Source organism: Megalobrama amblycephala, linkage group LG16 (genome assembly GCF_018812025.1).
Source record: "Megalobrama amblycephala isolate DHTTF-2021 linkage group LG16, ASM1881202v1, whole genome shotgun sequence".
Lineage (NCBI taxonomy): Eukaryota > Metazoa > Chordata > Actinopteri > Cypriniformes > Xenocyprididae > Megalobrama > Megalobrama amblycephala.
Genome location: NC_063059.1, coordinates 28407231 through 28417644, shown reverse-complemented (window position 1 = coordinate 28417644; position 10414 = coordinate 28407231). Strand labels below are relative to the sequence as shown.

The 10414-nt window shown below is 33.5% G+C and overlaps 1 protein-coding gene across 1 annotated transcript; it reads left to right on the top strand.

The window, feature by feature from the left end:
* The first annotated feature begins 888 nt into the window (after positions 1 to 888).
* On the top strand, positions 889 to 9909 carry spint2 (serine peptidase inhibitor, Kunitz type, 2). The gene is made up of 9 exons (XM_048161211.1): positions 889 to 1460; positions 2424 to 2594; positions 5291 to 5359; positions 5876 to 5923; positions 6061 to 6216; positions 6302 to 6361; positions 6476 to 6646; positions 6733 to 6780; positions 9000 to 9909. Exons 1-9 carry the CDS (start codon positions 1070 to 1072, stop codon positions 9176 to 9178), a joined length of 1293 nt encoding a protein of 430 aa, XP_048017168.1. The 5' UTR covers positions 889 to 1069; the 3' UTR covers positions 9179 to 9909.
* Positions 9910 to 10414: the final 505 nt, after the last annotated feature.

Sequence of the window (10414 nt, the reverse complement as noted above, 5' to 3'; positions counted from 1 at the left end):
ATTTTATGTCATGGTTGCTATTTTTCACTGACGTCCAATGTTTTTATACTGACCTAATGGTATTTTCTGTTCCCTAAACCTAACTCACACAAACCTCTGCATCTTTATAGTCTCATTAAGACATAATTTGTATCACTGTGGTAATTGGCTGGTCGTATCGTGGAAAAAGTCTTCCCTCTTTGCAAAAATCGCTTGAGTCAAGGAGGTTCAGTGAAGAACCCTCTCATTTAAATCTTCTCATGTTTATACAGTCCTACCACTTGTTTACAACTTTGCTCAACCAGCTTATATTTCATTTTTATTATCCCATTCATCCGGTTTAATTAATTCCTTATCTTTTTTGGACTCTTTTTAATAGTGGTGTAGGCTACTATTTAAAAAAAATAAATAAACAGCATTTACAGCATTTTTAGCAACTTTTATCATTATGCAGATACAAGCTTTTGGCAAGTTCATCTGACAGCGTGAATCGCAGAGGCCTAAAATCATAGTGTTATTCATAAACATAGCTATCTTAAACGTCTAACATACAAATAGGCTACTAAATAGTAGCAATGCAGCTGATTTCCAGTTTTTGCTTTTGTTGAGGAGACATTTTATTTCCACAATGTAAGCAAAACCTGAACCACACACACACACACACACAAACACAAACACACACAAACGCACACACACACACACACAATCTAAAGCATTAAAAAAGTAATGTTAATTGACAGCGTTATGAAGAATATGCATGTAATTGTATCCTGAAGTTGAGTGCATATATCCAGCATCCAGAATACATTAATTTGAAGAAATGATTTGAGTTTCAGTGGCTCTGTGACTTCTGTGGCGCGGTGTGTGAGGATCTGGTGAAAGACAAACAGTGACGTCACTTAAGAGGAAGTTGTTGGGTGCATTATTTCCCTGGAGAGAAGACGGACACCTGCTGCGTCCATACACACAAGCGTTACAGACAAAGAACGAGTTCGGTTTAATAGGTGTGGTAATTTTAAGGCTCGTTTAACTTTATTCGAGTCGCAGTCATAACCGTGAACAGCTGGGACAGGTAGACAGGAAGTGAAGAATGGCTCAGGTGCGTTTCATTGCCCCCATCGTCGGTTTTCTCTGTTGTCTGTCGGTTCTCAACGCGTGTAAATGGGACCCAGAAACGGACGTCGAGCAGGGTCTAAATATTAGCTCATATAATGACGGCGCGGCTTCCGTGGCTTACCTGCCGGATATCTCGGAGGAAGAGTGCCAGAAAGCTTGCTGTGAGATTGACGACTGCCATATCGCTCTGATTGGGACTCCAGCGGACGACGGCAGGCCAGAATGTCGCCTGATCAACTGTTTGAAAGACGGCAAAGACGTCTGTGTTTTGACCCAGAGCTCACAATTCAAGGTGTACCGCAAGATCCTGAATACCCCTGAGCAAGAACCCCAAAACGAGGCTGAAGTTCGCTCCGCAAACGCAGGTAAAATTAAAACATAGTCTTAAAAATTAAAGTTAACGTTAAATGTCATAATAACTGTAGACCTACTTATTTCAAAAATTAATAATAAATTAATATGTGAACTATGGTATTTGGCGTAAAAGTGAAAGAATACTGGTTATTTTGTAAAAATATATATTTTCAATAACTAGCCTTATGAATACACATTAATGTAGCAAAACTTATCTTTTCAAAGATACTTTTTAACAATTTGACCTGAAAAAAAGTGTATTTTCATAAAAAAGGTCAAATGTTTTAACCATTGTATTGTAACCATTGTACACGATTTGTTTTTTATGGTTACTTTGTCACATGACACAATGGCTTATAATATTAATATTTTAAAACTAAATTTCTAAACATTTTTAAAGACTTAACAATAAAAGATCTTCTTATGCCTATTTAGTGTATTTTTATTGTATTATTAGTTCATGTTGTAACTTGTTTGGCTAGCTATGTTACCTTATGTAATGTACAAAAAAGGAAGGTTTAGCATTTTATGGAATATACTTGAGGATAAGTAATATAATATCTACGAAGAAAATGTTCATATTTATCTGTGATTGTGCTCATTATTAGGCTAAAGTTTGAAATAAACCTAACCCTAAGAAAATGCTGTCTAGAAACCCTTCCCTTTTTCCAGGAAGTTGTGAAGCATTGTTGTCTGTTGACCCACACCCAACCAACCTGTACTTCAGGTTTTACAACACATTACTGTAAACAAAAGTCTTTAATTGTGGAAGGGAAGTTAAAGTTACATACTGCCATACCTGAATGACATATTCATTTTGTTATCACAGTATATGTTACAACAACAAAGTCTGCAGTAATATCATGGCCAAATGCATTATGGCAACATTATTATGAGAAGTGTATTTCCTACACCTAGGACAGTCAGTACATGTGCACTATTTTAAGACTATTCCTTTTCTTCTGTCTTATTAGATCACTGCCGTCTCCCAAGGGTGGTGGGAAATTGCCGTGCTGCTTTCCCACGATTCTATTATGATGTCACCAACCAGACCTGCAAGCCGTTTATCTATGGCGGCTGTGGGGGCAATGATAATAACTTTAATACCACGGAGGAATGTGAGGCGTCCTGTAGTGGGGTGACAGGTAAATAGCAGGCAATATTTTATAAGTGTTAACTTTTCAGTTTTATGCAAACCTTTATTATGTAAAAGACTCATTGTTTCTATAATGTAACTAGATTTATGATCCCATATTCTTTGAGACATTGACCTTGTGAAACTCTCTCCCCTCTGTTATAATCTCTTTTTATAGCCTCATATACAGTACGGTCACTGTTTATTTAATGTTTGTTAAAAAAAAAAAGCTCACCAAGACTGCATTTATTTCATCAAAAAGCACATTATAAAAATAACAATTTAAATTGTTTGTTTTTATTTGAATATATTTTAAAATGTATTATTGTGATGGCAAATTAGCCATTACTCCAGTCTTCAGTGTCACATGATCCTTCAGAAATCATTCTAATATGCTGATACTAATATGAAACATGTATTCTTATGTTGAAAACAGTTGTGCTGTTTCATATTTTTGTGGAAACCATGGTACATTTTTTTTTGATCAATTTAATGCATCCTCCCTGAATAAAACTATTAATTTCTTTAAAACAAGTGTGAAGTGCCCAAACATTAATTAATTTACTTGCTATCTCCTGTTTTTGACTTCCTGCTTTAGAGATAAGCTTTTGCGTCATAACCTTGACATGGTATTCATCATTGTTTGGGCATTAAAGCTTAGATGACTGTACATGTGTCATTAGTCCAGTAATGTTCAGTGACAAACGGCTTTTATGACGGACAAAAGGAATGTTGTTTTGATGTTGTGTGGTTTTATGTTGAGTAATTGTGTAAAGCACACAGCTGAGGCCTGTACACTATGATTCAAAGGATCCATGTAGTTGTTTAATCTTTAAAATGTCTAATCTCTTGAATTTTTGAATCACTAATATTTAAGCTAGTGTGTCAGCAGTCTAGTTAGGGTGCAGTATGCAAGAAATGCGGCTAAATAAATGCAAATCAATAAACACACACCATTTGCATCAAGGTAATGTTTGCATTTGGCTTACACTGAGCATCCAGAGGAAATGAAGATAAAATTTAGTGTTTTGAAAGGAAAAACATTTCATTTTATTGAGATTTTGGAGTTTAAATCTCTACGTTACGTTATGCGAGGCCCAGTTTTTAATATACCCATTACAATCAATGTAAATGTCACTTGGAACAGTTTTTAGTGCATATCAGTCTATGATTTGACATGTCTGTGGTGATGAAAACAGAGGTTTCGACAAGGAGACCAAAATATGAGCTTTGGAAAACCATACGAGTTTTATTACAGCCTTTCTCCAGTGAGAGTGGGCACAAATCCAGTACCCACATTGTAGTTTGTGGTTGGCTATGTGCTTAGCTGATTTATGTCCTGCTATATTTGAATGGTGTTGAGTTGATTTGCACTTAGAGTTTGTAGTAGAGTTCAGCCAGGTAACTTGACATTTGGCCTGTATTATTAAGATATTCTCAGCAAATTCTCAAAGCAAAGTGTTTATCTCAACTTACTTTTATAGGCTGAAATCAAAACTAGTCAAAGTCAGTTTGTTTTCACAGTTAGGTGAGGCACAGAACCGCTTAAGTGAGTTTGAGTGGGTTTATGCTGAATCTCTTAACAAATGGGACATTCTGGTTTCATTTTACTCTGGGTTGTTGAATAACCGGTTTGATGACCTCTGTGCAGATGGATTACCTGTCCTCAACAAGGACATGATAGACACATTAGTTTTACCATGTCACCATGTTTTTTCTTTACCCTCTTCCCTCTTTTACAGGTATTGCATTTGAATGAGTGATCTATCTTCACATATTCACTAAGAATGGGGGTAGGAAAGAGAAAAGGAAAGGCTTTTTAATGTTCTTAATGGGATCTTTGTGCTTCGTGCCTGCTGTATCCGAGTGACCCTTTTTGATCTCTGGAATTACCAGATTTATGAGATGACGTTTAAATGGAAAAAGATGCCATCTGCTTCTAATAATCCTATTATTGTCATTGGGAAATCATATGAAGAATTTTATTTACAACACTCTGGGCTGTTTTGTGTTATGCAACGTTATTGTGTGTGTGTGTGTGTGTGTGTGTGTGTGTGGGCCTATGTTTGTGTGAGGGTGTGTTGCAAATTGTGCAACTAAATATTTTTTTCTATAGAACATTCCTTACTATGAATTTTCCCCATGGAAAAGTTTAGTTTAGTTTGGTACTTTGTTACTGAATTACAATACCATTCAAACATTTGGGGTCAGTACTTTTTTTTTTTTTTTTTTTAAAGAAAATACTATTTTTAATCAGCAAAATTGCATTAAATTGGTCGAAAGTGACCGTAAAGACATTTACATTCTTGCAAAAGATTTCAGCCTTCTATACATCAAAGTATCCTGAAATAAACTGATCACTGTTTCCACAAAAATATTAAGCAGCATAACTGTTTTCAGCATCAATAATAATAATACGAAATGTTTCTTGAGCAGCAAATCAGCATATTAGAATGATTTTTGAAGGATCATGTGACACTGAAGTAATGATGCTGAAAATTCAGCTTTGCCATCACAAGAATAAATTACATTTTAAAAGATGTTAAAATTATTTTAAGTTGTAATAATATTTTACAATATTACTGTTGTTGTTGTGTATATATATATATATATATATATATATATATATATATATATATATATATATATATATATATATATATATATATAGACATAGTAATTTAAGTGTCTTTCTGCTCTTTTCAGGTGCTGTGCTTACGGACTCCCATTCTGTCTCTCAACGCAGCAGAATGTCTGTACCTGAGAATAACAATGGTAAAAAAATCCATATCATAATCTGGATGCCCCAATGAGACCAGCTCTCAGACATATTATGACAGTTTTTTTTTAACAATAATTGAGAGACACTGATTATTGTGTAATAGTAAATAGTTAGCTCAAATCATGTCAGAGTTCTCAACAACTGTACTCGACTATAAAAAATTATTATAAACATTAATTTGTCCTTTTGTAATGACGTAAATGAGGGTCTGGGATGTCCAGGACCCAGGAATCTTTCACAAAAAAACTGTTTTTCCTATCGCACATATTATTACTATTAATGTTTCTTTGTTTTGGTTCCCATCAGCTATTTACACATGCATTTACTACAATTTGTTTTTAATTAGCACACCAATTAGTATTAAATACTAATACATTACATTAAAACTGAGACTGTATTCACTTCAAAATGGAAACAAGAGACATTCATTTTTATTTTAGTATCCATTTTACCAGGTATACATGTGACATAAAACGTTGTAGTTAAGTATTCTGTGTCCTTCTCCTCAGATGTTGAACCCAAGGCTCTTCCTGAGATGACATCAGAGGAATTCCAAGGTATTTTATCATTTTTGTTTACTGTTTAAAATAAATGAGCTTGTAGTGGTTTGGTGTTGTCCACATCTTTGAACAGAATACAGTTGTACACTATAAGAAGTTCTAGTGGCTTCTTACCATCTGTCTTGCTGTATCAGAGAAGTGTCTGGCTGAAGCACAGACCGGACGCTGCAGAGCCTCCATTAGACGCTATTACTACAACAAAGGCACCTGTCAACCATTCACCTATGGAGGCTGCGGTGGCAACCAGAACAATTATGAAACTGAGGAAACATGCATGACAACGTGCACAGGTACTATTGTGTGAGACTATTCATTTCCTGATCACCCGTCATCCCTATAAATCGCTATAAAAATACAACTGTTTTTTCATCCCAGTGACGGTCATTCCCAGCAACCAGAAAGCACCTGTCGTTCCCTCTACTCCTAGCTTTGAAGGTAAAATGGCAAAAAGTTGGATCAGCTGTCCTGGAATTCTCCATTTCAAACTCATTGCCATTGATGCAATAATGAATGTTTATAAAACATTGTTCCTCTTGTAACTCAATACAGAAACCTGTGCTGTGCCATCTGATACCGGCCCATGCCGTGCACTCTTCCGTATGTATTACTTTGAGGCCAGCTCTCAGTCTTGTAAAGAGTTCATCTATGGAGGCTGTCAGGGAAACCTAAACCGCTACGGTACTAAGGAAGAGTGCATGTCAGCTTGCTACGGGAAAGACGGTAAGAGTATAGGAATTCTGCTTCGTGTAGTAAGTATATGCCTTTGCTTTGCTGGTGGCTCATGTTGTTGTACTTCTTTTATATAGACCGTTTTGATGCACATGGACACCACAAACATGGCCGCTGGACTCCAGGTAAGGAATTGTGGAACACCTGAAATGTTATTAAATTAACTGATTATAATAATAGTCAGTTAAAATTAATTAATGATATAAATGAATTCATTATAATTTATATACACAGATTTCTGTTCTTTTGAACTTTCTATTCATCAAATATTCCTGAAATTATATGTATCATGGTTTCCACAAAAATATGAAGCAGCAGAACACTTTTCAACTGATAATAAGAAATGTTTCTTGAGCACCAAATCATCATCATCATAAAATTATATTCAAATGGAAAACAGTTATTTTAAATTGTAACAATATTTCATAATATTATTATTTTTAATGTTTTTGATCAAATGTCACAGCATTGGTACCAAAAAAATCATACCAACCCTAAAATGTTCATATATTTACTGTAAATATAATGTGTAATGTATGTACAGTACGGAAGAGGATTAGGGCCAAGCAATAATAAAAAAATAAAACCATCTTGAGATTAAAGTTGCAAAATTTCGAGAAAAATCTCGTTAAATTTCGAGAAAAAAAGCCAAAATAAAATGTTGAGAATAAACTAATTAAATTACGAGAAAAAAGTTGTTAAATTACGAGAACAAATTCGTTAAATTATGAGAAAAATGTCGTTAAATTTCGAGGAAAAAAGTCGAGATAAAATGTTGAGAATGTTTAAATGTTCTCGAAATTTAACGTCATTTTTCTCATAATTTAACGACTTTTTTCTCGTAATTTAACGAGTTTATTCTCAACATTTTATCTCGACTTTTTTCTCGAAATTTAACATAATTTTTCTCATAATTTAACAACTTTTTTCTCGTAATTTAATGATTTTATTCTGAACATTTTATCTCGGCTTTTTCTCGAAATTTAACGAGTTTTTTCTCGTAATTTAATGACTTTATTCTCAACATTTTATCTTGACTTTTTTCTCGAAATTTAACGTTATTTTTCTCATAATTTAACGAGTTTTTTCTCGAAAATGTAATGAGTTTTTTCTCGTAATTTAATGTTATTTTTCTCATAATTTAACGACTTTTTTCTCGTAATTTAATGACTTTATTCTCAACATTTTATCTCGACTTTTTTCTCGAAATTTAATGTTATTTTTCTCATAATTTAACGACTTTTTTCTCGTAATTTAATGACTTTATTCTCAACATTTTATCTCGACTTTTTACTTGAAATTTAATGTTATTTTTCTCATAATTTAACGACTTTTTTCTCGTAATTTAATGACTTTATTCTCAACATTTTATCTTGACTTTTTACTTGAAATTTAACAAGTTTTTTCTCGTAATTTAACAACTTTAATCTCGAGATGGTTTTATTTTTTTATTATTGCTTGGCCCTAATCCTCTTCCGTAGTACAGGACTGATTTATATTATTAATTATAATACTGTAAATGTTCATATTATTGTTTTTTCCCGATTTTTATCCATGTTTCATATTTTATCTGCAAGATTTATGGAGTGTCTATTTACACAAGGTGCAAATAGCCTGTCTTGTTAGCAGAGTCTATTTACACTAACTCCGCCCACTATTGTCTGAGCCAGACAAGATAACAAAAGAAATCCCTCTGAAAACAGGATCAGTGATGTGGAGAGTTTGCTTTGACGTGACCCACCCGAGTTCAAATCTGTCTTTTACTAAACTCATTCTTCTCCCTTTCCCATCACACATCAGCTCGGAGTAGCATTTATTTAAAATAAAAAATTAAGAAAAAATTTGAAAAGTGGAAATAAATGGGTATTTAATAGTGGGAATAAAGTGTTTAACAGGTAGGGGCTTTAGGGATAGGGACAAGTAAGGTCCCAATAAGGCAGCATCCATTTATGACTTTAATAAATATAATCATATACACTTAATATGTTATTATTGTATACTGTTTTAAAATATACTACTATACACTGAGGTGCAAATAGTATCTGCCACTATCTAACAACTACTAACACACTGCAAAGAAAATACTTATATATGCTTGCACTCTGTCACTGACTAGATATATTTAAAATAACATAGGCCACTTTTGTCAGGGCGCACAAATATTCCCCCATTGCATTTAAAATTCGGGTGAACTACATTATCACTATCCATGATACATATTGTTGCATTTTTTGTATTGCGATATATAGTGACACAATGTATTATTACACTCCTATAAAAAATGCAAATAGCTGTTTGATCTTAGTGCCCAAAATTTAACATGTCTTGTGTCTCTTGTTCCTAGCCTTCTTCCTAGTGGCCACCCTGGCCATAATGTCTGCCCTACTTCTGGTAGGCTTGATCCTGATCGCAGTGCGCAGAAACTCCAACAGGAGGTTCTTCATAATTGATGATAAGGAGGAGTTGCTGCCTGCAGAGGAGCAGGTGTCTTATGAGAAACTACCTAAGGTTGATTCAAACTAAAGCCAGAGGCCTTCATTCATCTCATGACACTCCAACATTCAGATCAATTAAAACTACTAAACATTTAAGTTACATTAAAGTTCCAATTTGAGTACATTTTGTAAGATGTTCCAAATTGGTAACATAGAACATTATGCATATCATTCCTATAGGCATTATGCAAACAAGTGTACATTTTTGCACACATATAAAGAACCATTTAAGAATAAAGTTTATGTTTCATGGTTGTTTAAATGAGATATTCTACACTATTTTTAGTTGTAAAAGTGGGAGCTGTTGCACTATCATTTGGGGAGTTGGTTAAAATACTTATCTTGCCTTCTTTGTCATTTGTCACCTGTCACTTTTTATATGGTTATTATCATACACAGTAGAAGTAAATAAGCTTTCAGGGATATATTTATCAAAACCATAATGACAAAGAATATGATTACTGGTTTCCTATAAGCTGTTTTGTCTTCACTTACATGTATATGTGTGTATACATTTATATACATAAGAATAATTGATTGATTTTTTTTTATTTTTTTTTGGCTTATAACACTCATGGCATATTTTTGTCTCTAGATTTCATTAGTGAGAATGATTCTGTGGAATTCTATTGATGACTCTTTCTTACCACTGAATGCCCTTTAACTGTGACCTGTAATTGTTTCATTCATACAAGCCTACACTTTCTTTTAAAAGCATTGTTATTTTCAAATCTTCAACAATAAAGGTAAATTTATTCAGTTTGGTTTCTTTTTACAAGTTTCTTGACCCACCCTCCAAGCTAAATTCCACTGTCATTTTTTTTAATAGGTTCTGGATAAACACACAAATACAATTAAAGTGTTAGGGCAGTATGTGTTATATCCCAGTGTTTTTTTTTTTTTTTTTTTTTTTTGCATATTACCTTTTCCGTTTCATCGGTTTCCTGAATTGTTTATTTTTTTCCCTTATTGTTGTAATGTTTACTGGTAAAAATGTTGCAGAAGCTTTTTATTATTTCATTTTTTAACTAAAAGGTATTCTTCGTAAATCAGTGTAAATAAACAGCAAGTTCCTCTTATGACAACATTCCCTGTTAAAGAGCCGGTATGTTTGAGCTGTATCTTTGTTTTTTGTTTTTCTGTTCAATAACGGTGTAAATGTTCAATAAATTTAAGTCTAAAATTATCAATTTAAGTCTACCATAATCAGAAATTTGAAAAATTAAACTTACCCTGAAAAACATTGCTGTAGCTAAAGAGAAAA

Excerpts from the sequence above, each read along its gene's own strand:
- spint2 (XM_048161211.1), top strand. The coding sequence starts at position 1,070 with ATGGCTCAGGTGCGTTTCATTGCCCCCATCGTCGGTTTTCTCTGTTGT. Across the intron at positions 2,595-5,290 it reads GTCCTGTAGTGGGGTGACAG|GTGCTGTGCTTACGGACTCC; the intron begins GTAAATAGCAGG and ends TGCTCTTTTCAG. Across the intron at positions 6,781-8,999 it reads ACATGGCCGCTGGACTCCAG|CCTTCTTCCTAGTGGCCACC; the intron begins GTAAGGAATTGT and ends TCTTGTTCCTAG.